The 25,248-nt window shown below is 46.9% G+C and overlaps 1 protein-coding gene across 5 annotated transcripts in view; it reads left to right on the forward strand.

The window, feature by feature from the left end:
* The window catches only part of TBC1D14 (TBC1 domain family member 14), a 104,474-nt gene that overhangs the window by 36,764 nt on the left and 42,462 nt on the right, over nt 1-25,248 (forward strand). For 3 of the 5 annotated variants that reach the window (XM_060106300.1, XM_060106319.1, XM_060106310.1), the window contains exon 3: nt 9,632-9,761. In XM_060106300.1, coding sequence (XP_059962283.1) covers nt 9,632-9,761 — 130 coding nt within the window. Of the gene's footprint in view, nt 1-305; nt 441-9,631; nt 9,762-25,248 lie in introns of those variants that run through there. The other 2 variants (XM_060106338.1, XM_060106329.1) reach the window with 2 other exon arrangements.

Here is a 25,248-nt window from a genome sequence, read left to right on the forward strand (position 1 = left end):
TACATTTTGCCTTGCTTCTCGGTCAGCAGTGCCCGTGGGTTTGGTGGTCGTTTGCCTATCCTGGCGTGGTGTGGCTCTGGGTCTCGGCAGGGTGCTGAGATGCGAGAGCAGAGCTTTGCTGGGGCCCAGGAACCCGGTCACTCAGCTTTGCTTCCCAGACTGCCCGCACCCTCCCTCCCTGTGATTAGTTAGGAGTCAGAGCCCTGCCTACCCGCACTGCCTGCCTTTCCAGCTGGTCCGCTCCGCCCTGCATGCCTCAGCCTTCCAGACGGTGTGGAGCAGGTCTCGGAAGGGCGCCCATGGTGTTTCCTGGGACTGTGGCTCCAGCTGGGCAGGAATGTTTCCAGGGGAGGGTCAGCGCCTCTGTGGCTGGCCTTGCAGACCCGTGTGCTTACCGTAGAAGTGATGGCCTGCTCCCCGGCGCTCCTGTTAATGGACAGGTTTGTGGTTGCCGTCTTGCCTTTCTTGCTTTTGTAATTGGAGACTTAACTGGAGAAAGGTTTCTACCACATTATGGAGGATTTAACATGATTTAGCCCGCCCACCCCACCATGGGGCAGAGTTGTTTCCTTGGATATTCCTCAGTTTAAAATGGGTCTGATCCAGCAAGGGTCTGCTGTGTGTGTGCCTGAGTTCTCGGGCCTGTGTTTACATCCGTGCTCACTGCCCATGCCCCCCTCCCTTGCGTGTTATCACTGTTTTTAGGGGATTAAATGTTAGCGTCAGATGCTACTTGGGTAACATTTTCTGAAAGAGGAGAGACTCTGGGTACTTTTAGTTGTGTGTGGAACTAGGAATTTTTGGCACAGTGATTTTGATCTCAGTAATAACGCCTCCGTGTCTTTCTTACTCACTTCCTATTTCCCACAGGGGAGGGAGCATTTTATCACACAGGAGGTTTGCTTTGCAGAATGCTGTTTTATCTTTGGTGTTTCTGTGGCAGTTGAAGTGGGCTAGCCTCTTCCCCTTGCGTTTTCAGAGCGGAGTCAGAGGAGCAGCGTAAGTATATGTGGCAGTGGAGCATGTCAGTTTTTGAGGGGTGGACATCTGGAAAGAATACCTGTGAGGTGGAGCTTTAGTGCAATCAGTGGAGATTTTTCCCTTCTCTACCTCAGATGAGCGTCACGATTGATATGTCCCTTGAGCAGCAAATTGCTTAACCTCACCAAGCCTGTGTCCTGTCTGTGTGGTAGTAACTCTAATACCTTTCTTGTGGGGTTGTTTCACACATAAGATACACTGGAAGTGCCTGGTGCAGGACCAGTGCCTGACAGGTGATCTGTGATGCAGGAAGTGGTGGAGAAGATACCCATCTGGACCAGGGAGTTCTCGGGGCAGCTGAATGCTACGTGTTTCTGCTTGTTTCTGATTGCTTTGGAAGCAGGATTTGCTGACAGTTTGTTAATGAGACAGGAGGGCGAGGGCAAGAAGCCCCAAGTAATTACTGAATTACAAACGGGAGTTCAGGCGTACATTGTCTTGAAGGAGGAGGACTTTCGAGGTTTATTTCTTAAGACTCTGAGAAGTTTTGAGAAACCCCTGAGGAGCGCCGCTGGCTTGTGGAACCTGCTCCACCAGGTCAGGGAGGATTGCGTCCTTCCATCCCAGCTGTCCTCCGTCTTCTGGGACAGCCCTGACTCCACACCTGTCAGGGAGCAGCCTCGCTCTGCGCCGTTTAGCTGTGTCTTTCTGGGCAGGACTCCTCAACCTCTCCGAATCCTAGCTTCTCCTATTTTAAATGGGCGGGGATAATTCTCATGTAATCTTTATGAAAATTCCCTGAAAAAAGCATACATTCAGTAAGTTTGAGTCTTTTCCTATATGCCAGGAACTGTTCCAGACACTAGAGGCACCACAGTAAATAGAAGAGACAGCATTCACCCTCGTGGACTTTACATTCTGGTGACGACAAAATCACAGGTCAATAGTATCTAGGAATGTACTTGAGTGCCCGCTGGAGGGCCCGCACTGCTATCAGTGCACTCACAACGCCTTGATGTTCTCGACCACAGGGACCCAGGTCTAACACCTCATAATCTTGTCAGTGAGCATTTTTTTTTTTTTTTTTTTTTGGCGGTACGCGGGCCTCTCACTGTTGTGGCCTCTCCCGTTGCTGAGCACAGGCTCCGGACGTGCACGCTCAGCGGCCATGGCTCACAGGACCAGCCGCTCCACGACATGTGGGATCTTCCCGGACCGGGGCACGAACCTGCGTCCCCTGCATCGGCAGGCGGACTCTCAACCACTGCGCCACCAGGGAAGCCCTGTCAGGGGGCATTTTAAATTGCTCCTGGAATCGCCTTCTTTTGGCTTCAGTAACTTGGGAAAGTTAAGTTCGTGCGAGGTGGAGGTGAAGGTAACAACCTCAGCCTCACAACACCTATGAAGAAAGGGTATTGGTTTTTTGGCTCTACGATTGCTTGTCTAAAAACAGAGACATGGAACGTTGGACATAAGTTGGAGTTTCATTACCTGTGAGCACCGGCAGCCACTGCGTCACTTGTCCCAGGTTTCAGAGGCCAAAGACCTAGAATTGGGTTTATGACAACATTAATGATACTTAACCTTCAGGACCCCTCACTTGTACCTAATTAGGTACAATTTTGTGTACCTAGTTAGTTTTTTTTCTTTAAAGAGGATTCCCCAAATTGTATAAGCTTCAAGGCTCCCCTGATCCTTTAAGCCTGCCTATGAATAGATCATGAACTCTTGGGTTGTTTCAGTCTTTTTGTGACACTTGAAAGAAAATCTTTTTTAAGCCAATACATCATTTCAACCTGTGCCCACTTCAAGTGCTCAGTGGCCACATGTGGCTAGTGGCTCTGGTGTTGGTCAGTGCAGGGCCAAACCTTTCGTCAGAAGGTGAGGGGTGTTCAAGTCTCCAGGTGTTGTTTTCCCCACTCACACTCCGCCGCCTTTTGCCTCTTCGGATGTCAGCCTTCTCTGTACCTCCTGTCAGTGGGGCACAGGGGACAAGCCTGCAGCAGTAAGGATCCTGGTGACTTAGAGTGCAGAGGAGGTTGAGAAAAGGGAGGGTGTGGTCAGGATCTGAGCAGGCTCATACCTGACTCTTCCTGTTGAGGACTGGGATCCTACAGGTCCATCTCGTCCCAGTTAAATGTCAATAAGCAAGCTTGCTCCTAAATCTGATGGCGCTAGTTTCTTGCAGCATGGCATCCACGGTTCCTGTGTACGTCCAGCCTCACGGGGGAGCTGGCAGGACCTGACGCACTGTTACGTTGAACACTACTTTGTCATCGGTGTCCCATATCTTGTCCTCTGAGTTGGTGCGTATTGAGACAGGAGTAAATATTTTGCAGAAAGCCCTGGGATAGATGCCGGGGGAGACCCTGGCTCCTTTTTCTTGCCTCCCTCAGGCTTTCAGGATGAGGCTCTTCCCTTGCAGTTGGATGTGGCTTAACCGTTGACAGCACCAAAGTGTGTTTCGTGAGGTGGAGCCGGAGCCTCCTAGGTCACCTTCCTTCAGCCCGCAGTTCTTGAAGCCTTGCCTTCAGGTGCGGAGGGCTGGCTCGGCTGAAGGGCGTTGAGCCTGGGGACAGTCACTCCATGCTTGCCAGCGCTCAGTCCCCAAGCGGAATTTCGGTGGCCAAGTGTGTGTGCAAGTACCTGCGTGCGGCCTGCGGGGTCCAGTGCCTCATTTAATCCTCACGACCCCCCGTGAGGCAGGCACTCCTGGCTCCTCTTTCAAGAGCACTTTGAGGGCAGAGGGAACAGCATGTGTGACGGTGCCACGAGCAGCTGGAAGCCACTGAAGGGATTTGGGGCCGGGGCTGCGTGGTCCATCCGTGCTTTCAAGAGACGGCCCTGGCCGCTGTGTGAAGAGATGGCGTTGGAGTTCTGCAGGCGCCCAGGGTTTGTTGGGTCACGGAGCCGTGCCCGAGGACAGGTGGGGAAAGGGTGGGGCGAGCACACGCGGGACCACAGGCCCTTAAAGGCCCGGGCCCGAGGGGGCGGCCAGACCATAGCCTTCGGGCCGAGCGGTTTGCCATTAGCCTGAGGAGAGGCCGAAGGTTTCTAAGCACATAAGGCTGCCTTTTCTGTTGTTCAGTATAGTTGAGGCCCTCAGAGAGTATTCGTTGAATGAATGAGGCCTGATGGGTTGTTGAGAGACATCTCCACTCTGGCCCCCTGCCTGTAGGGGGTGCTTCTGGGGCAGGGCTGGTGGAGGCTTAGACGCCATGGTCAGCCTCTTGGGAGACGTGCTTGTCCTCTGTCTTCGGAAGAGTCTTCAGGTGCTTCCGCTGCCAGCTGTGAGGAGGGTAGATTTGAGTGGATTTGAGTGGCCTCTTGGAAGAAGGGGGCTAGTGAGGAGTTAAGCCATGCCCTCTCCCGCACACGCGCGCGCTCGTGTCTGTGTGTGTGTGTGTGTGTGTGTGTGTGTGTGGTGTGTAGGTAGGTGGGGTGAGGGGTGCCAGGTTGGTGTGCTTGTGTCTGCATGTGTGCGGGTAGGCGGGGCAGGATTCATCATCTGGAGTCCTGGGTGGCTCTCAGGGAACCTCCATGCGGACAGTCTTGGTAAGATTGTCACTGTGCCCTGTGGATTGGAGGCGGGGGACGTATCCGGGAATGGCACGGGTTCTTTGTTAGCCCTTGGTGGTCCGATTCCCTTCAGGTGCAGGTAAGAGTCTCCTCCACTTCCGTGTTGTTTTTGCCCTTCAGTCAGAGACCGAATCGAGACCATCAGCTGAGGTCCCTAGCGCGGCCAATAGAGGAAGTGCTTGCATTCCTTATGGCGAAGGATTTTAGCCCTCGCACCGAAGGGACTTTAATGGGATGCCTGGTTCTCATCGCCTCCTTGGCACGGTGCTCAGGTGCTCCCCTGGAGCCGTCACCCCCCGCTGGCTGCCTTCCCCCCCAGGAGCCAGCTTGTGGTGCTCTCCTCTGCCACCCCCTGCCCTGACCTCTCCCAGCCCCCCGCCTTCCACTGCCCCTCCTTTCCAGGGGGACTCCTACCCCTGCTCAGAGGCTACCTCTGCATAATTCTCAGTCCTGGGCTTTGATTTGTCCAGATACGTCTCTCTTGCCTTGAGCCCTGCCTTGAGGGTGCCCATGCATGTGCCCCACCCTTGGAGGTGGCCCCCGCTGGCCTTGGGGCGGCTCCCACCCTGCCTACTTGCGTCCCCTGCAGACACCTATGCTGGCTGCTCCATTTGCCAGCAGACACATGCTGGATAGAGCGCTGGGGATGCAGAGATGACTCTGCCCTGCTGCCTGGGCCACCCCACCCCAGGGGAAAGGTGTGTGGAGAGGGGAGCAGACAGAGTACCGCCAACAGACACAGAATAACTTGGTGAGTGCTCTAGAAACAGCTGGTGTGGGAGCCCAGGCCTGGGGGCTGGGCTGGTGGCAGGCAGACAGGGAAGGCTTTGCAGAGCAACCTGAGTTTAGTAAGTGAGGACTTGCTAGAGGAAGCTTCAATCACACAGCCCCCGTGTTCTGCCACCTGGTGAAGTGTCAGGGACGGCGGCTGTGACCACTGCCTTCTCCAGGAGCACGAGAGCGCTCATAGGCATCTGAGGGCCAGGCTTGGGCTGACGCTATGGTCACACAGCTCATGTGGGGACCTCCTGAGGGGTCCACAGATGCGTCTTCCCTCTGGGCCCTCCTGGACTGGGGAGGAGCCTCCCCACTTGCGGGCGTCCCTGAGGGCTCCTCTGAGACCCAGTCAGGAAGGCAACACAGGTCCGAAGGGACGGCTCGGCCCGCCGCCCGTGTTCTCACACTGCACCTGACCCCTGGAGTGGGGTTGGGTCATGTGATGGGCAGAGGCAGGCCCTTGGGGCCACCTGGCTCCTGGGCCCAGCAGCCAGCTCCGTGCCAGGCTCCCCATGACCCTCGACCTGGAAGGGGAGCCGGGGGCTGGAACCGTTTTCTGGCTGGGCTTCCCCGCTCCCTGTGCCTGCACCAGGGCTGCAGGTGGCACAACAGCTGAAGCTAGGGAGGGATTCCTTTCTGCTCAGAGCTCCTGGTGCGTGTGGTACTTCAACTTCACAAAAAATAATACATCCAAAGATACCTTTTACAGACCTTTCAAAAGTCATGGCCTATTATGTATAGCTTAAGCTCTTATGCTAAAAATAATTCTGCAACTCTGATTTTTTTGGCCTCACCACACGGCATGTGGGATCTTAGTTCCCCGACCAGGGATCGAACCCGCGCCCCCTGCACTGGAAGTGTGGAGTCTTAACCACTGGACCACCAGGGAAGTCCCACAACTTTGATTTTTGATAAACTTTATCTGTACTACATTTGTGTGAACTTATGTAGCCTTAGCAGTGGGCAGAGAAACCAAGGTTTCTGTTCCCCTTGGTTCACTTCCTGCTGGTTGGTCTCAGTGAATAGCGTGACCGTTTACACCCAGCCTCCCAGATCACAAAGCCCAGGCTTCTTTTGAGTTTCCCCGTACCCAGTCCCTTCTGAGCGGTTCTCTACTGTTACCCCTCTAGACGCTCAGCAGCTCATGTCCCTCCAGAGTAAGGCCAGGGTCCTTTGGGAGGCCTACCTCTCACTCCTGGCCCCTCCCCTTTCTGGGTGCGTTTGGTTTCCTCACCTTTTGTCCCTGCACCCAGTTCCCTTCCTCAGAGGCAACTCCTCTTTAGCAAAATGTTAGCCGTTAGTGAATCCAGGCTCTGGATGCCCCAATTCTTAGAACCGTTCTGGGTGGCTGAGGTTTTAGCTTGGTTTTAATTGCGTAGGTCTTTCACGGCTGGCTGAATCTTAGATGTTAAACAGGTTGGGCCTGGAGACACCTCAAACTTCATTTCTTACTAATGTAAATAGAAATTGCCTTGGGGTATGAAACCATTTCTGAAATAGGTTCTATTATAACCACAACAGAAAAACAAGGAAGAATACAAAGAAACCTTGTTTGAAAGTTTTTGTATAATAACTTTTTTTTATATAATTTCAAATTTACTGAGACTTTGCAAGAAAAATACAAGGAACTCCCTTATGTCCTTGTCCTTTACCCAAATTCACTAGCCATTTACATTTTACTCCATTGTTTTATTCATTCTGTGAGTGTATCTATTCTATGTAAATGTATAAGAATTTTTTTTTTTTTTTTTTTTTTGCGGTACTTAGGCCTCTCACTGCTGTGGCCTCTCCCGTTGCGGAGCACAGCCTCCGGACGCGCAGTCTCAGCACCCATGGCTCACGGGCCCAGCCGCTCCGTGGCACGTGGGACCCTCCCGGACCGGGGCACGAACCCGTGTCCCCTGCATCAGCAGGCGGACTCTCAACCACTGCGCCACCAGGGAAGCCCAAGTGTATAAGAATTTTGAGGAAGCATTAGAAGAATCATTTGGAGGTATCATGCCTCTTTACCCCTAAGTATGTCAGTATGTTTCCAAAGAACAAGCGCATTCTCTTCTGTAACTGTAGTACAGTTATGAAGATCAGGAAATTTAATATTAACCCAATGCTGTTCTCCTCTATACTCTATGTTCAAATTGCGTCCGTTGTCCCAATAGTCTTCTTCATACCGTTTTGGGCCCATGGTCCAGGATGTGGTACAGGATCCACCTACTGCATTTAATTGTCAGGTCTCTTTAGCCTCCTTTTTTTTTTTTTTTTTTTTTTCTTTTTGCGGTATGCGGGCCTCTCACTGTTGTGGCCTCTCCCGTTGCGGAGCACAGGCTCCGGATGCGCAGGCTCAGCGGCCATGGCTCACGGGCCCAGCCGCTCCGCGGCCTGTGGGATCTTCCCGGACCGGGGCAGGAACCCGTATCCCCTGCATCGGCAGGCGGACTCTCAACCACTGCACCACCAGGGAGGCCCTAGCCTCCTTTTAATCTGGAACAATTCTTCAGCCTTTCTTTGTCGACTGAAAAAAAAAATGCACAACCTAAAAGTTGAGAATTATGTTTTATTTGGTGGCCTTTCTGAGGACTATAGCCCAGGAAGGCAGCCTCTCAGATAGCTCTGAGGGACTGTTCCAAAGAGATAAGCAAGGAGCCAGGATATATAGGAGTTTTTGCTGAAAAAAGCAAAAAACAAAAAAACCATGCAGTTGAACATCAAAAGATTACTGCTAATCACAAAAAACAGACATCTCAAGTTAACGATTGTATGGGAAGATGTAAGAGTCTGGGCTGATTGAAATTATTCCTTTGGTATGCATCTTCACTATCTAGGTGCAGTATCCCAGTTTTTCTCCATCCAGAATCCCCTCAGGGCGCACCGTTGAGGTGGCTACCAGTGGCTGATGGCTGGATGGCTGCAACATTCTTTGTTTACCAAAATGACAGGCACTATTGTTTTGTCCACATGTGACACTGACATTTTTAGAGTCAGATTCATTATTTCATAGGCTGTCCCTCAGTTTGGGTGTGTCTGCATTTCCTCATGGTTATATTCAGGTGATGCATTTTTGGTAACTGCCATCGACATGGTGTGTTGTTCTCAGCATCAGAGCAGGTGGCATGTGCTGTCCATTCTGACATTGGGGATGCCAGCTTTGATCACTTGGCTAATGAGGTTTCTCGACTGTAAAGTTAACTATTTTTGCCTTTGTAATTACAAGTAATTTGTGGGAGATACTTTCAAACTATGTAAAATTCCTTCTCTTCATCCAACTTTCACCTACTAGTTTCAGCATCCATTGATTAATTCCTAACCCCATCAATCTTTCTCTACTTATTCGGGGGCATTCTGAGAGTTTTCCTTCCTCCTCTATTTGTGTATTTGTATCCATATCCACTTGGGCTCATGGATTTCTTTTTCATTTGATGGGTTATAATCCCATTATTTATTTTGATGATACATTGTTCCGGATTTAGCTAGTGAGAACCCTTTTCAAGCTGGGTACTGTTTTCATGAAACTTGTCCCCATATTTCTTTGAGCACCTTCTTTCTAGCACGCAAGATGCTTCACGCTCATCTTATACTTTCCAGTGAGCCCTAGAAACCATTTGTTTTTAATGAATGCACCAATACAATGCATTCCAAAGCACAGTTTATTTTGTAGTACCATTTGGGACTTATTTATGTTATCTGGGTTTGTTTACATGTTGTTGGGAGAGAAGACCTTGTGATTATCTCATGAGTGGCTTTCTTTTTATGATACATGGAGACTCTTTATAAATAGATAATATAGATTTACCTTATAGATAATTTAAACCAAGCTAGAGGTTCAAGTACTAAAACAACTGTTATCCTTTGAGCACTGATCATGTACCTGTAATTTTAATTCATATAGTGACCCTTTTAGACATAAGGAAACTGAGCCTCAGAGAGGTTAATATATCAGTCAGAGTCACACAGCTAGTGAGTGAGTGAGCCAGGGTTTCAATTCAGTTTGGTCTGACTTCAAAGCTCACTTTTTTTGGATATGCTTTGTTACGCTATAATACATTTCCTTACTCTAAATGATAGAACTTGCACATGTTATTGTTGAATAACAAAAAACTTACTGTGGTTCAAGGTCTTTTCACCTGCTTCATAATTCTTTGTCTACATGAAAATCAAGTCTGCAGAATTAAAGTTTGTGATTCATCACATTGTTCTCTCAAAGGAAAGTCTACTTGTTTTCATTAGAGAGCGATTTGGCTGTCCTAGCGTTTCTGTAAATACCCAACAATTCCCTAACCCTTTTATTTTCTTCCTATAGGAATTTGCTTGCTAGAAAACAAAATGCAAGACTTGACAAACAAAATGACTTGGGATGGAAGTTATTTGGAAAAGTACCACTCCGAGAGAATGCCCAGAAAGAGTCAAAGAAAATACAAAAGGTATACAAGGTACAAAACACAGAAATATGTGTGCAGCATACATTTATGAACCATGCAGAAATGACCATTATTGAGGCTTTGAAATTGGAAAGCTTTGTTTTAACTTGCATGCTAAATACCTAAAACTTAAGTCTGTCTTCAGAATGTGGATGACTTTAGCCTTTTTCATTTCTTATAGCTTGTATGCACACATAGGAAAGCTCAGTTGAGAGAGCTGGGCTTTAGATATTTATAACTTGATGAAATTTAATCAGTTTTTTTTTTTCAGTAAGAGTTGCAAATGTGTTTACTATCAAATTTTTATTAATTGTGTTTGATGTTAAAGAATTCTCCCTGGGCTTCCCTGGTGGCGCAGGTTGAGAGTCCGCCTGCCAATGCAGGGGACATGGGTTCGTGCCCCAGTCCAGAAGGATCCCACATGCCGTGGAGCAGCTGGGCCCGTGAGCCATGGCCGCTGAGCCTGCGCGTCCGGAGCCTGTGCTCCACAACGGGAGAGGCCACAACAGTGAGAGGCCCGTGTACCGCAAAAAAAAAAAAAAAAAAAAGAATTCTCTCTCTCTGATCCCAGGGGTTTCTCGGGAAGGACTTAATCCTTCCAGTGCTTCCTTAGACCAGGAAACCTAGGGCCACTGTTACCCAGGCTGCAGTATGACCTCCTCCCCTCGCGGGCCGACGCTGCCCACATATCTTGCGGGGAGGGGATGGGGTTCAGGGTCAGGCCAGGCCTGTGGAATCTCATCACCACTGGGCTACTTCGCTCCCCGTGGAGGGGGTGATGCTAGCTGCTGGAGGCATGCGCTCATCTTTACAGGAAGGGGGGCTCAAGCACAGACTCAGCTAGGCCGGGGATGTCAGCGGCCTCGGCAGCCCTGATCGTTAACACCTGCATCTTCTGCTTGGCCCTGAGTCCCAGCCATCCTAACAGTGCGGTGCTTGCCCGGTGCTGTGACACTGCCCCGCAGCAGCCTTACCCCCCAACCTCAGTTTTGTATTCACGGACAGTTGTTCAACAAACACTTCTAAGTGTGAGCATTGGAGTTAAGAGAGATGGCACTGCACCCAAGCTCCAGAGCAGCCCTCTGGTGAGGGGGTGATTCCAGTGCAGGTGTCGCAGGGAGCAGCATAGGCGTGTGGGCAGGGAGGCCGGGCCTGACGGGCGAGGCGGCACAGAAGTCTGAGTTTAATGGTGTGACAGAGAATTAATAGTAATGGGGGTCGTGGACTGAGTGCTTACTGTGTCCTGGCGATAAATGAGCCAGCACGTGGGTTTCTAGTTCATTTAAAACTCAACAACCTTATGAAGAATGCACTGTTACTGTCTTCATTTTACCAAAGAAGCCCTGAGACCAGGCTGAGTGACTTGTGCGACTAGTAAGCGGCAGAGCTGGAGTTCAGCCCCAGGTATTTGGGCGCCAGGGCCCTCGCAGCTGCTGTGCCTCTGCAGGAAGGGAGGGGCAGGCGCTGCGCGGCTCATGCAGCGTGAACCCAGGGAGCAGTGAGAGGGGCTGTCCATGGGACCTGTGGGGTCGGATGTGACGCATGCGGAACCTGTCTCTAACCTGGAGGCTCTGGGGAGCCCCTGAAGGGTTTTACTTTTTTTTTTTTTTTTTTTTTTTTTTTTTTTTTTTTTTTTTTTGCGGTATGCGGGCCTCTCACTGTTGTGGCCTCTCCCGTTATGGAGCACAGGCTCCGGACGCGCAGGCTCAGCGGCCATGGCTCACGGGCCCAGCCGCTCCGCGGCATATGGGATCCTCCCAGACCGGGGCACGAACCCGTATCCCCTGCATCGGCAGGCGGACTCTCAACCACTTGCGCCACCAGGGAGGCCCGGGTTTTACTTTTGTAGGGAGTGAGGAGGTCCCCCTGGCGAGAGTGTGGCTCTTGGACTAGTCTAGGTGGGAGACAGTGGGGTCTGGCTCGGCGCAGTGGTGGCAGTGGGGCTGCAGAGCATTGCGGCCCCTCTGAGTATAAACATGTGAGGTCCAGGGGTGCAGTGTGTGAGCACGGGCTGGGGCTCTGGCTTGGACAACAAGCTGGCTTTGCACATACTTCATTTTTTATGTCTCGTCAAATTAAAGATGTTTTGAATGTTGTGTAGTGTTCCTTATAGCAGTTGTCTGGACCTAGGAAACTCACAAAGTAAATCAGTGTTGGAATTCATTCTTATAGACTGTTACATTTTGAATTTGAATCACTTATTGTGTAGGCTTGTTAAAATAGCATACAATTAAAATATGATGTGTTTGTATGCAGAGCTAAGCTATACATTTCTTAGGAAACTCAGTAGCTAAGCTGTTATAAAATTCTTAAAGAAATCTACGGTTCTCAAAAAAGTAACCATTATGCTAAATAGATTTTCCCATGGCTCTTAATGTCACTTGCATCATGTTTGAATTTCTTTGTTATCTGTGTCGTACCCGGTTTTTTTTAAGGTGAACATGGATTATGTTCTTGGACTTAAAGGATTTTTGTGAACTGAAGTGACTAGGTCAGCTAATTATGTAGTAACACAGTATTGCAAAGAAGAGGACCATCTGGCTCTAACCATCAATAATAAAGGATGTAATCGTACCTGCATGCGTCATACAATCCTGCCTCTGTCCTGTTTGCTCGTGCTTTGTGTCTCTGGCCCTCTCATTTGTCACCCTGTCCCCTCCTCCCCTGAGCTGGCAAGGCCTGAGAGGGATCCAGAGCCAGGGACCTGCCCCTGAGAGGAAGCTCCTGGGCACCAGGCTCGAGCTGGCTGCTGTCACGGGTGTTGGCTCACACAGCCTCCCCTCCCCACTTCAGAGAGCCCATCACTATGGTCCGAGTGTCCAGACGTGTGATCCCAAATGGTGACAATACCTCTAGTTAGAGCTGAAGCATAATTGAGATATTTAGTAAACTCTAATTCCTTTTCCCTTTCTCGTTGGAAGTTTTTTATACTTGAGAAAGGTAGCATCACGTGGTGATTTAAAAGCACGGACTCTGGAGTCAGACTTACCGTGTTTGGATCCCAGCTACACTTTGGCTGTGTGACTTTGGGCAAGTTCCTTAACCCTTCTGAGCCTCATTTTCCTGCTCTTTAACGTTAGGAGAATAATAGTACCTGCCTCCGAGGTGGTGAGGATTAAATGAGTGAGTAGACATCATGTGCTCCAAGCAGTTTTGAATGTCCCAAGTGCTAGAAAGTGTCTGCTGGTATCATTGTTCGTTTCCTGTGAATGAGAAATGGACCACAGTGTGAGAGGGTGAGCCTGTGCCCTCCATAGATCCCTTAGTTTGCTTGCTCAGCAAACCTTGCGCCATTTGGGGGCCAGGTCTTGTACTGGGCACTGGAAACACAAAAGCAGATGGGTGGACATGTCTCAAGGAGCCCGTGGTGAGCCGAGGGTTCAGGTACGAACACCAGCCAAGATCTTTGGACTTGAAGGCTCGGGTTTGATTTCCGGCATCCCCTCTTCTTGTCCGTATGACCTTGGGCCAGTGACTTCTCTGTTTCCTCATCTGCAGAATGGGCCTGTTAATTTATAAATTAACAGATAATTTATATGAAGTATTTTTGCCCAATGTTTAGTACAGTGTGTGGCCCAGAGTTAGTACTCGGGTGTGGCTGTGATGACTTTTTGTTAATAAATTGGTCCATGAAGTGGACTGGGTGCTGTATGTGGTTTGCCCAGGGTGCTCTGGGGCACAGCTGACTTCACTCTAACTGGGCCACATTCTCTTGGTTTGGACCTTCTTTTTTGGTTGCCATTTTTAAAATGATGCAATGTTATTGATACTTTAAGTTAACTTTTCAAATTTCATAAAAATTTTGAAATGCAAGTAATTTTCTGTCAGCTTGCATTATGATTTTTCCTAGGGGAAGCAAAAATGACCAAGAATAACTATGAGAATCACACTAAACCAGTGGTTCTCAAATTGTGGTCCCCAAGCTAACATCATCATCACCTGGGCATTTGTTAGAAACACAAGTTCTCGGGCCTGTCACCCCAGACACACTGAAACAAACCCTGGGGCTGGGGCACAACACGTTGTGTCTTAACAATGCTCCAGGCATTTGTTCTAATGCACACCAAAATTTAAGAACCACTGCCATGTGAGAAGGGAATGCTGGCTATTAGGAGGAAAATAGCCATCTTTGCCCACAGCAGGTTAAATAAAGGGCCCAAGTATGCCGTGTACACTTTTGGCAATTGCTGGTGGACTGGCGAAGCTCTTGAGAATAAAGCTGGGGAGAATGTTTTTGAAGATAGCTGCCTTCGGGTCTCCTGTCGTTGAGTTTGTATGGACCAGGGCTCTGGCCAGATGGGCGCGGGTGGCAATGCTGTCTCAGAAGTACAGTCCTTTGTTTTGTGAATGAAGAGGAACCTTCCTTCTTGGATTCCATGGTCCTTTCACGTGTTCCACAAATTTGAGACACTGCGTGGATCAATCCTGGTTATTATAATGAAGGGCAAAGACTTATTCGGCCCCTGCCTTCACTGGAACTTACCAGGGGTCGGGGAAAGAAAGATTTGAACAAATAACTCTACAGATAATTGTAGCTGTGATAAATGTTGTGAAGGAAAAGTAGAGTACAGCCATCCTGAGACGCTTCTGTACCACTGAGCACATTTCTCTGAGATTGGTTTTCAGGTGACCTCCAGGTGCTAGGTCCAATGGTTATTTCCCTCAGCCCTTGTCCACTTCTCTGCTCCTTGGGAGGCTTTCTTACTGTGGCTTCCAGGTCACCATACTCTTCCTCCTTTTTCAGTTTCCTTTGCTGGGTGCCCTCAGTTTTCCAGCCCTCTGAACATTAGGATGCCTCTCGAGCGCTTCTTCATCTGTGGGCGCCTCTGGGAGATCTCCGCTGGACTCAGGCTGTAAATGTCATGCCTACACTGACCACCAGCCAGGCCCTCACCCCTGAACTCCAGACGTAGGCAGCCAGCTGCCCACTGGACAGCTCCACCTGGACGTCTGATAGACATTTCGTGGTTAACAAGCACTGAGCTAAACTCTGATTTTCTTTCTTTCTTTTTAAAAAAAATATTTATTTATTTATTTATTTATTTATTTATTTATGGCTGTGTTGGGTCTTTGTTGCTGCACGCGGGCTTTCTCTAGTTGTGGTGAGCGGGAGCTACTCTTTCATTGTGGTGCATGGGCTTCTCATTGCGGTGGCTTCTCTTGTTGCGGAGCACGGGCTCTAGGCATGAGGGCTTCAGCAGTTGCAGCACGTGGGCTCAGTACTTGTGGCTCGCGGGCTGTAGAGTGCAGACTCGGTAGTTGTGGTGCATGGGCTTAGCTGCTCCGCGGCATGTGGGATCTTCCCGGACCAGGGCTCGAACCAGTGTCCTCTGCATTGGCAGGCGGATTCTTAACCATTGTGTCACCAGGGAAGTCCCAACTCTTGATTTTCTTTTCCACTCTGTCGGACCTTTGCAGCTTTCCCCATTTTGGTAAATGACAGCCTTAGCCTTCTTTTTCAGGTCTGAAACTTTAGAATTGCTTTTGACTTCTCTTTCTCATACCTCGCTTCCAGTCTGACAGGTGTTTTGTTTTTGTTGAGGCTCTGTGGGTGAATCCGATGTGCCGTAAGGTTTGAGAAGTAGTGACTTGCTGGGAAATTTTGAGCCTCTGCTCCGGTGAGGTCGTGTGGGTGAAATCTTCTTAAAGAGGTGTTCCTGGTGTAGCCTTGGCAGGAGGTGGTTGTGGCTTTGTGGTCCGTGATTGGGAAGTGGGGAAGGGGTTCCTTTAGATAAATTAGTAATACTTCTCGGTTATATTCACATGTAAAAGATGTATAAGATATTAACAAATTAAGAAAAAGGAAGCTGACTGTGATTTTCCCATCAGAAACCATGGAGGCCAGCAAGAAGTGATTTCAGCATTTTTAAAGTGCTGAAAGAAAAGAACTATCAACCCCAAATTCTATATCCAGCAAAAATGCCCTTCAGGAATGAAAGTGAAATAAAGATCTTTTCAGATAAAGGAAAACTGAGAGTATTTGTTGCCAGCAGATCTAAAAAAATTACTAAAGGAAGTTTTCCAGACAGTAGGGACATTATACGAGAAGGACACTTGAAACATCAGGAAGGAAGAGGAACAGAAGTGGTAAATGTCCACATGGATACAGTAGACCATTGTTCTCTTCATGAGTTCTTTTCAATATGTTTGGTTTCAGCAAAAAGTATAATGTTGTATGGGGTTTTCAGCACATGTGGATGTAATACGTATTACAAATAAAACACGAAGGAGGAGGGGATATGATGGTAAAGTTTCTACATTCCACTTGAAGTGCTAAAATATTGATTCTAATTAGATTGTGAAAAATATATATTGTAAATCTCAGATCAACCACTAAACGACACATAGAGAGAGTGAAAAACACAGTATGTTAAAATAGAATCCTCAAAAGTTCCAAGAACTGAAATCAAGATAGGAAAGAGGAAATAGAAGAAGGAAAAATAGAAAACAAATAAGATGGTAGGCCCAAATTGAAAGATACCAATAATTTACCTTAATGTAAATGGTATGAGCATACCAATTGTGTGTCTGAATGCTCAGTCCTGACAGATTGCTGTCTAAAAGAAATTCACTTTGGGCTTCCCTGGTGGCACAGTGGTTGAGAGTCCGCCTGCCGATGCAGGGGACGCGGGTTCGTGCCCCGATCCGGGAAGATCCCACATGCCGTGGAGCGGCTGGTCCCGTGAGCCATGGCCGCTGAGCGTGCGTGTCCGGAGCCTGTGCTCAGCAACAGGAGAGGCCACAACAGTGAGAGGCCCGCGTACCGCAAAAAAAAAAAAAAAAAAAAAAGCACTTCAAATATAAAGCAGGCAGTTGAAATTAAAGGATGGAAAAAGATAACACTACCATGAAAACATTAGTCAAAATGAAGATGGGGTAGATACATTAGTATCAGAAAATGTAGACTTCAGAGCAAAGAAAATTACCAGGGATAAGGTAAGATGTTACCAATGAAGACATAATGCGATTAAATGAGTGTGTACCTAATAAAAGACCTGCAAAAATACATGGTACAAAACCCGACAGATCTGAAGCAGGTAGACAAATCCATAGTTACAACTGAAGTGTCAGCACTCCCTTTGTAATTGATAGAACTATTGACAGAATTAGCCAGGACATAGAAGAACCTACCGTCAATGAGCCAGGCTAACGGACATTTAGAGAACGCTCCACCCTCCAACAAGAGCACAACACACATTCTTTTCAAGCACACGTGGATGGTCACCAAGATAGACCGTAACCTGCATTATAAAAGAAACTAACTCGGAAAGGATTAAAATTACACAAAATACGTTCTCTAGCCACAATGAAATTACACTAAAACAGTGACAGAAAGATAACAAGAACATCTCCCCAAACTTGGAAATTAAACAAGTAACATACTTCTAAATATGTTTTGGAACAATAACGATGTCACAAGGAAAATGAGAAAAAAAAAAATGTTTTTGCTGTACGCAGGCCTCTCACTGTTATGGCCTCTCCCGTTGCTGAGCACAGGCTCTGGACGCGCACGCTCAGCGGCCATGGCTCACGGGACCAGCTGCTCCGCGGCATGTGGGATCTTCCTGGACCGGGGCACGAACCTGCGTCCCCTGCATCGGCAGGCGGACTCTCAACCACTGCGCCACCAGGGAAGCCCGAGAAAATATTTTGAACTGAACAAAAACACAGTCTATCAAAATTTGTGGGATGCAGTGCTTAGAAGGAAATTTATAGCATTAGACCAGTCAGATTAGAAAAGAAAAACGTTCTCCAATCTAATTTTCTACCTTAAACTGTAAAAGGAGCAAATAAACCCAAAGCAAGCAAAAGGAAGAAAATAATACACATAAGAACAGAAATCACTGAAATTGAAAGCAGAAAAATTAATAGTCAGTGAAACCAAAAGCTGGTTCTTGGAAATTATCAACAAAATCAAATGCTAACAAAACTGACAAAAAGAGAGGAGAACCAAATTATCAGTAAGAGGAATGAAAAAAGGAGATACTACTATAGACCCTGAAGAAATTAAAAGGATAATAAGAGAATGTTATAAATAACTCTATGTACGTAAGTTTGATAACTTAGATGAAATGGTCCATTTCCTTGACAATCACAAATCACCAAAACTCACCCAGGATGCAATAGATAACCCAAGTTGTCCTGTAATTATTAATGAAATGGAAATTTTAGTTAAAAGCCTCCCCAAAAAGAAATCTCCAAGCCCAGGGGGGTTTCATTGATGAGTTCTCCTGCATATATGAAGAAAAATAACACCAATTTTCTAAGAGGAAGGAGTGACTCATGATATGAAGCCAGTATTACCCTGATACCAAAACCAGACAAGGACAGTACAAAAGAAGCACATTGGAGGCCAGTATCCCTTATGAAGACACACAGAGTCCTCAACACATTATCAGCAAATTGAATTCAGCAATACATTTAAATGTGGCATTTATCCAGGAGTGCAAAGCTGGTTTATTATTTGAAAATCAATCAGTGTAATCCACTATTTTAACAATCTTGGGCAGATCTCACGGGTATTATCTGACTGTAGGAATCCAGTCTCAAAAGGTTATGTATGTGCTGTATGATTTCATTTGTATGATAAGCTTGAAGAGATAAAGCTGCAGTGTCAGGAGTGGGTACTAAGGGAGAGCATGGACGAGGTTTTGGGGAGGATGGAACTGTCCTGTATCTTGATTGTGATGGCTGTAAGACAGCGTGTTTTAAGTCATAGAACTTACACACCAAAAAGCTAACTATATGTTAATTTAAAAAATAAAACTAACATGAATGAATGAATCAATCAAGCAGCTAGGGTACTTTTGACCCAGCATTTCCACTTCTAGGAATTTATCTTACAGATGAGTTACTGCATAGGTAAACTGATGGTTTTATAAGGGTATTGATTGCGAAAGATTGGAAGATTACAAAAAAGATTGATTAGAAAAGACCGGAAGCCATCTAAATGCCTGGCAGTAGTGAATTGGTTAAATTTCTAAATGCAATACAGCGCATACCTTAAAAAAGCAAGCTGAATAACCATTAGTGTGCTCTGTATGCATGAGATACATGCATATGCTCGTAAGTGCGGATACTGTATCAGGAAGGCCCCTTAGGAAACTGATAATAATAGCATTGCTTTGGAGAGGCAAATGAACTGGGGGAGGAGGGAGACCTACTTTCACTGTTTACCCTTTTATACCTTTTGGATTTTATTTTGTGTGCATGTCTACTCTAAAAAAAGTTTTTTAAAAGTATGCAGAATGGTAGACAAAAGTGTTAAGGAATTTGGGCAAAGGACCACAAAGAGCCTAATGGATACCCCAAACTACAGCTCACAAATTCCCATGTAACTCGTAGAGGCACACTACAAATTTGACACTGAGCTTCCTAGTGGTGGGGCAAAGAGGGAAACTTTATCCAGTGAGTGGTGATCCAGAGTGGAAAGCTGAGCCTGTTCTGGAAATTTTGGCTTGTCAGTGTGGTAGATGGCACGCTTGTACAGGACCAGGACCTTTTGGTTGAGGGTGAGTCTGTCAGGAAATTACCTCATAAAATGTCTAATTACTATTAATTTTGGATTTTAGAGAGGCAGCAAGTTAATTACGTATCAAATTTCTACATGATGCCTTTCTGGAAGAGAAAGAAAAGGGGGAGAGAGAAGAAAGGGAAATGGCAGCGTGGTCATTTAATTTGAACTTTGTTTTTATTCTATGGATAGATTGTCTCCTACTGTTGTCGTGGCAACAGTTGATCTGAGAAGTATAACTCTCTTACCTCAGATGCCTTTAATAATATAAACTGAAATTCTAGTGCATAGTGCTTCTTAAGGTTTGCTTATTTTTCCTAATGTGGACACTTCCCTGTCAGTCTGAGAGGGCAGCATTCAGAGCACACTTTCAGTCTTACCGCTGTGGCCCCCAGGAAGAGACAGGAGTTCGGAGAACAGGAAATGGACAGATCTTTACTGGGACCACTAACAGTGCTGGGGTCAGAGAGGTCTCAGGCTTGGGAAGGCAGGGGGCCTGGGAAGGACTCTGACTTTGGGATCACAGAGCCCCTTGGCTGTGTCCTGATTCTGTCACTCATAGTCAGTTGTGTGACTTTAGGCCGCCGACTTGACTTTGCCTCTCTGACCTTTGGTCTCCTCCTCTGCAAAGATAATGCCCTTCTTGCCTGTGCTCATGAAGGTTCAGTAGGATAAAGTGTGGGTGTTCCTGGAGTAGTGGTTGGTGTCCAGTGGGAGCTTAGTAAAGGTCAGTGGTTTCTCTCGTTCTGGTCTTACATCATGGCTACATCTTTACTCCTCTGAGTGGATAAAAACAAAAACTTTGCTGTTGCTCAGGCGTGTTCAGTGTGTTTTGGAAATTGCAGTTGCCAAAATCAGTCTTGGATTCCATCTGAAATGGCTTAAAATTGTTTTTTTTTCAAATTATAAAAAATAGTTCATGAAAAAATACCTGTAAAATACCCAAATGATGGAGGTGGGCAGAATCAAACGGGAAAGCCCTCTTCACCCGAGACTCCACAGCCCCTTCCTGGTTGTAGTCTCTGACCGTTTAGTGCCCACCCTCCCAGGCCTTTCTCTGAGCCAGATTACGTTTGTGTACGTTTCACTCACATGCATACGTTTGTGAGAGAGAGTTGTGCAGCTTCTCTCTGGTGTGTACACGATCGGTTCTCAGGAGACCTGCCCAGCACTGACCTTGAAGGTGCTGTGGCTGGGGCTGTTCGGAAGCGACCATCCGTGTTCTGAATCCACTTTCTGACTGACTCCGGGCTCAGGCGATAGTGTCTGCAGCTGGGTGGCCTGTTGAATAAGCTGAACCAGAAAAGTACGTTTCATGGAAGTAGCTGAATCAAGGCAGCTTCCTAGGAAGGCCTGGGGGGAGGTGGCCCTTGGGAGCTTTCAGATGCTTTTGCCCTTCCCCGAACAATTTAATGTGTTGATATGAAAATATTGACAGCCAAAGAAAACTGCTTTTTTCACATTGATCTAATTCCTGATGGAAGGTTGAGATTTTAAAGTATTAGATAATCTCTAAACACTGTTGGATCAGCAGGGGAGACGCTTCTTGGGTCTTTTCCAGGCCCGGCTGGCTTGTCTTGGGCTGTGGTGCATGGTGCAGGGCCTGGAGCACAGCTGGCCTTCCCGACGAGGCGTCATCGGCAAGCGCCCGTGTAGACTTGGAGAAACCTCAGATTTGAGAAGAGCAAGGCTGTTAACCTTGCTTTCCTTTAAGTTAAGTTTCCTCTAAACTCCCCTTTAAGTTGCTTGTCTAAGTTGGACTCAGAATATTACTTAACATCTTGTCAGCCTGTGGAAGCACTTTGGGTGGAGTCTTCTCTTTGGTGCTGGAAACTCCGTGATATCACTAGTTAATAGGCAAGTGTTGCATTTGTTCCTTGATCTTATGCCTGTGTCTGGTAGTTAACAAGGCCTTAGGGCCACGAAGGGAACACTATTTTGGGATCCTAGTTCAGAGGCAGTGCATCAGGGGAGTTGATAGGAAGAGGCTCTGGAGCCAGACTGCCTGGGTTTAAATCCCGCCCTGCATCTGACCAGCTGTTTACTTAACTGGGGAAGTCACTCAGAGCCTTAGTTGCTCCATCTAGGGAAAAGGGGGGGGGGGTAGGGGAGATGATGCTGATAGTACCTATATTCGTTTCCTGTTGCTCCTGTAATAAATTACCACAAACTTGGTGGCTTAAAACAATTCAGATTTATTCTCCTATAGTTTGGGGGTCAGAAGTCTGAAATGAGTCTTCCAGATTAAAATCAAAGTGTTGGCAGGGCTGGTCTTTTTAGAAGCTCCAGGAGAGAATCTCTTCTTTCTTTTTCAGGTTCTATAAGCTGCTGGCATTCCTTGGCTTGTGGCCAAGGAATTTCTTTTCCCATCAACACACTGCCTTCCCCTTCTATAGTCACATCTCCCTCTGCTTCCATCTTTTTTTTTTTTTAAATAAATTTACTTATTTAGTTTTGGCTGTGCTGGGTCATTGTTGCTACTCATGGGCTTCCTTGAGTTGCAGTGAGCGGGGGCTGCTCTTTGTTGTGGTGCGCAGGCTTCTCGTCATGGTGGCTTGTCTTGTTGCGGAGCACGGGCTCTAGGCGCGTGGGCTTCAGCAGTTGTGGCTCGCGGGCTCTAGAGCACAGGCTCAGTAGTTGTGGTGCACAGGCTTAGTTGCTCCGCGGCATGTGGGATCTTCCCGGATCAGGGCTCGAACCCGTGTCCCCTGCATTGGCAGGCGGATTCTTAACCACTGTGCCACCAGGGAAGTCCCTGCTTCCATCTTTTAAGGACACTTGTGGTTATTTTGGGCCCACCCAGATAATCGAGGATAATCTCCCCATCTCAAGGTCCATAACATTAATCCCATCTGCAAAGTCCCTTGTGCCATGTAAGGTAACAGTCACAGGTCCCAGGGATTAAGACATGGGCATGTTTGGGGGCCGTCACTCAGCCTAGCACAGTACTTACCTCATGGGATTGTTAGGGTTGAATGAGACTCATCGGGTCCTAGCTCAGATGCTCCCTCCTAGGTGGTGTCTTCTAAGAAGTTTTCCCTGACCTCCCCATCTGAAGAACCACCCACCATCGCCCCATCAGTTGTCACTCTGTCACAGAACTCTCAGGTATTTTCTGCACAGCCTATGAAACCTAGGACCAGACCTTGTTTGGTTCTCACTTTATCTCCAGGGCCCAGAATAGTACCTAGCTTTAGTGAATGGTTAATACAGGTTTGTTAAATGGATGAATGTCAAAATTTCAAAACATACCGCTTTGTAGACTTTCTTCTTATCTCTATGACAACAGAGACATTTCCCCATATCATTAAATATTCTTCCATGATCTTGTTTTTACTCACTAAGTAATGGCCTTTGTGTAGCTGTATCATGGTTCACTTAACCAGTCTCCCAGGTTGAAGTCGTTCCTTCAGTGACCTTTTGATCCTGTGAAACTCGGTGGTCTAGCAAGGTTGGGTTTGTCAGCCTGTCTCTTAGGATGCTGCATCAAACAAGTCACCCAGTCTTACCTCCTTGATCTCGAAGGACAGAGACAACAATGTTGTAGGTTAATCAGATAGGCAGGTAAATCCAGTGTGCTGGTGGGGATACAGGAAGCAAGGGGTGAGTGCTGGTTAAACTCAGAAACTTCAGGAGGAAGCATTCTTTTCAGGTGGATTAGGATAGAAGTCACATCTAATGCCAGATGGAGATAGAGAAAAAGGCTCTGTTAACGTCTTATTTTTGCCTTGTTTCAAAATTTAGTAAAAGTCAACCTGTCATCACATGGTATAATAGTTAAACCTTTATGAATGGTACCCAGTCCCGAAATATGTGATAGAAACTGTTGGTAAAGTAACCTGCAGGTTACAGCCTGTCAGAGGAGATAAGCACTGTGCTTTGGAAGCACATCTTAATGTGTATTTAACACATGCTTAATGCGTCTGTCTCATATTTACATTTAGTGAGCCTGTGGGCCCCGGTTGGCTGATGTCTACAGTATGCATGGCACTGGGTGTTGGTAGGAGGCGTGGAGGGGCTGAGAACCCATGCCTCGCTGTGAGAAGGACCCCAGCTCTCTTCCAGTTGCAGGAATTATTTCTGGAAAGTCACCAGTAACTCCTCAGGCCGGGTCAGCTGCCTCCTGGGGCTCCTGGAGCCCCTGGAGCCCTCAGATTTCTCTCAGTCATAGGACCGAGCACCCATATAGTGTGGTAATTGTCTGTTTGCTGGTCTGTGAGGGACTCGAGGGCAGGGACCTTGTCCATCTTTATTCTTAAGGCCAAGCACCATAGGTGCTTATTGGATGGGTGCAGTGAAGGATGGAACAGTGATGCTGAGCGTCTCCTCTGTGCCGTGTACTTTGTTAGCAATCAGTGGGGAGAAGACTACAGCAAGGCCCTGCCCTCAGAGGTTTCACAGTCTCTTGAGGGAAATAAATATTAATCAGAGAGTCATGTAATTACAAGTTGTGATTAAATGCTATGAGGAAACAGAACCTGATGCTAGGAGAGGAGGAACCAGGGCCTTGCTGCAGTTTACATGGTAGGGCAGTAAGTGTTTCTGTGGGGATGTGTATTTAAGATGAGATCTAAAGGACTGGTCATCAGCCTTCTTACTGGTTTATTCCCCTTGTGAAGAAAAATTTCAAACCTGGAGAAGGGTTCAAGTAATAATTTAATGATGAACAGCCATATATGCTCCACTTAGATTGAACAGTTGTTGACATTTTGCCATATTCATTTATTGTGCCTCTTTCTAGTTTTAAAAAATGGAATCATTTGAAAGTAAGTTGCAGATATCATGACATCTTATTCATAAATACATCAGCATTCATTCAGCTCTCTACACAACCATGAAGGTGTTATCAGGCTTAAGAAAATTATCAGTTAATTTCCATAATAGCATCTTACCGTGACCATGTTCAGACCATGTTCGTGACCAGATTATGTTCTGCTTTCTCTAGTTATACCAAACTGTTCTTTATGAACCAGCCTCCAGTCAGGTTTGTGTATTGCCTTTAGTTATTTGTCACTTTATTCTCTTAATAGAAAACAGTTACTCTACCATTCTTTCATGACATTTACCTTTTTTATTTTTTTGAATGATCATGGGTTAAAGGTTCATTTAACACATTGAGGAGATGCATTAAATCAGTTAAATGAACCAGTAAGATGGTAAAATTGATTCCAAAGGCATTTGAGGAACTAGGTATTTATAGACATAAAACCAAAAAAGTTAGAATAAGGTTGCTACATGAGATTTAAGAAAACATCATCTTCAGAGTTATCTATTCTATTGGACGTAAATCCACAAGTTAATATGTCACTTCACAGTGTCTGGGGTCTAATAGAGTAGTAAGTAGCACAGGCACATTCTCCTAGAGAATTAAATAAACCTCAGGCAGGCATATTAAAAACGCCCAGGTATAAATGGAAAAGGCACCTCTCCCCCATGCTTTTGTCTTATTTCCAAATTTTGAATATTTTTTTTAAAACAAGCCTTTCCCTAATCATTCCAGCCAGAATCAGCCTCTCCAGTTTTATCCTCCTATTACTTTTTTTTTTTTTTTTTTTTCTTTTTGTGGTATGTGGGCCTCTCACTGTTGTGGCCTCTCCCGTTGTGGAGCACAGGCTCCAGATGCGCAGGCCCAGCGGCCATGGCTCACGGGCCCAGCCGCTCCGCGGCATATGGGATCCTCCCAGACCGGGGCACGAACCCGTATCCCCTGCATCGGCAGGCGGACTCTTAACCACTTGCGCCACCAGGGAGGCCCCCTCCTATTACTTTTTAAAAATGCCTTTATTGTGGTATAATTTTTATACCATAAAATTCACTCATTGTACATGTTCATGACTTTTAATAAACTTATGCAGCTATGCAACTGTCACTGCAATCCGGTTTTAGAATATTTTCACCCCTCGATGAAGTCCCCTGTTTGCAGTGGATCTCCGCTTCCGCCTCCAGCTCCAAGCAAACGTCAATTTGCTTTCTCTCTAGAGAAAG

Source organism: Mesoplodon densirostris, chromosome 1 (assembly GCF_025265405.1).
Source record: "Mesoplodon densirostris isolate mMesDen1 chromosome 1, mMesDen1 primary haplotype, whole genome shotgun sequence".
Lineage (NCBI taxonomy): Eukaryota > Metazoa > Chordata > Mammalia > Artiodactyla > Ziphiidae > Mesoplodon > Mesoplodon densirostris.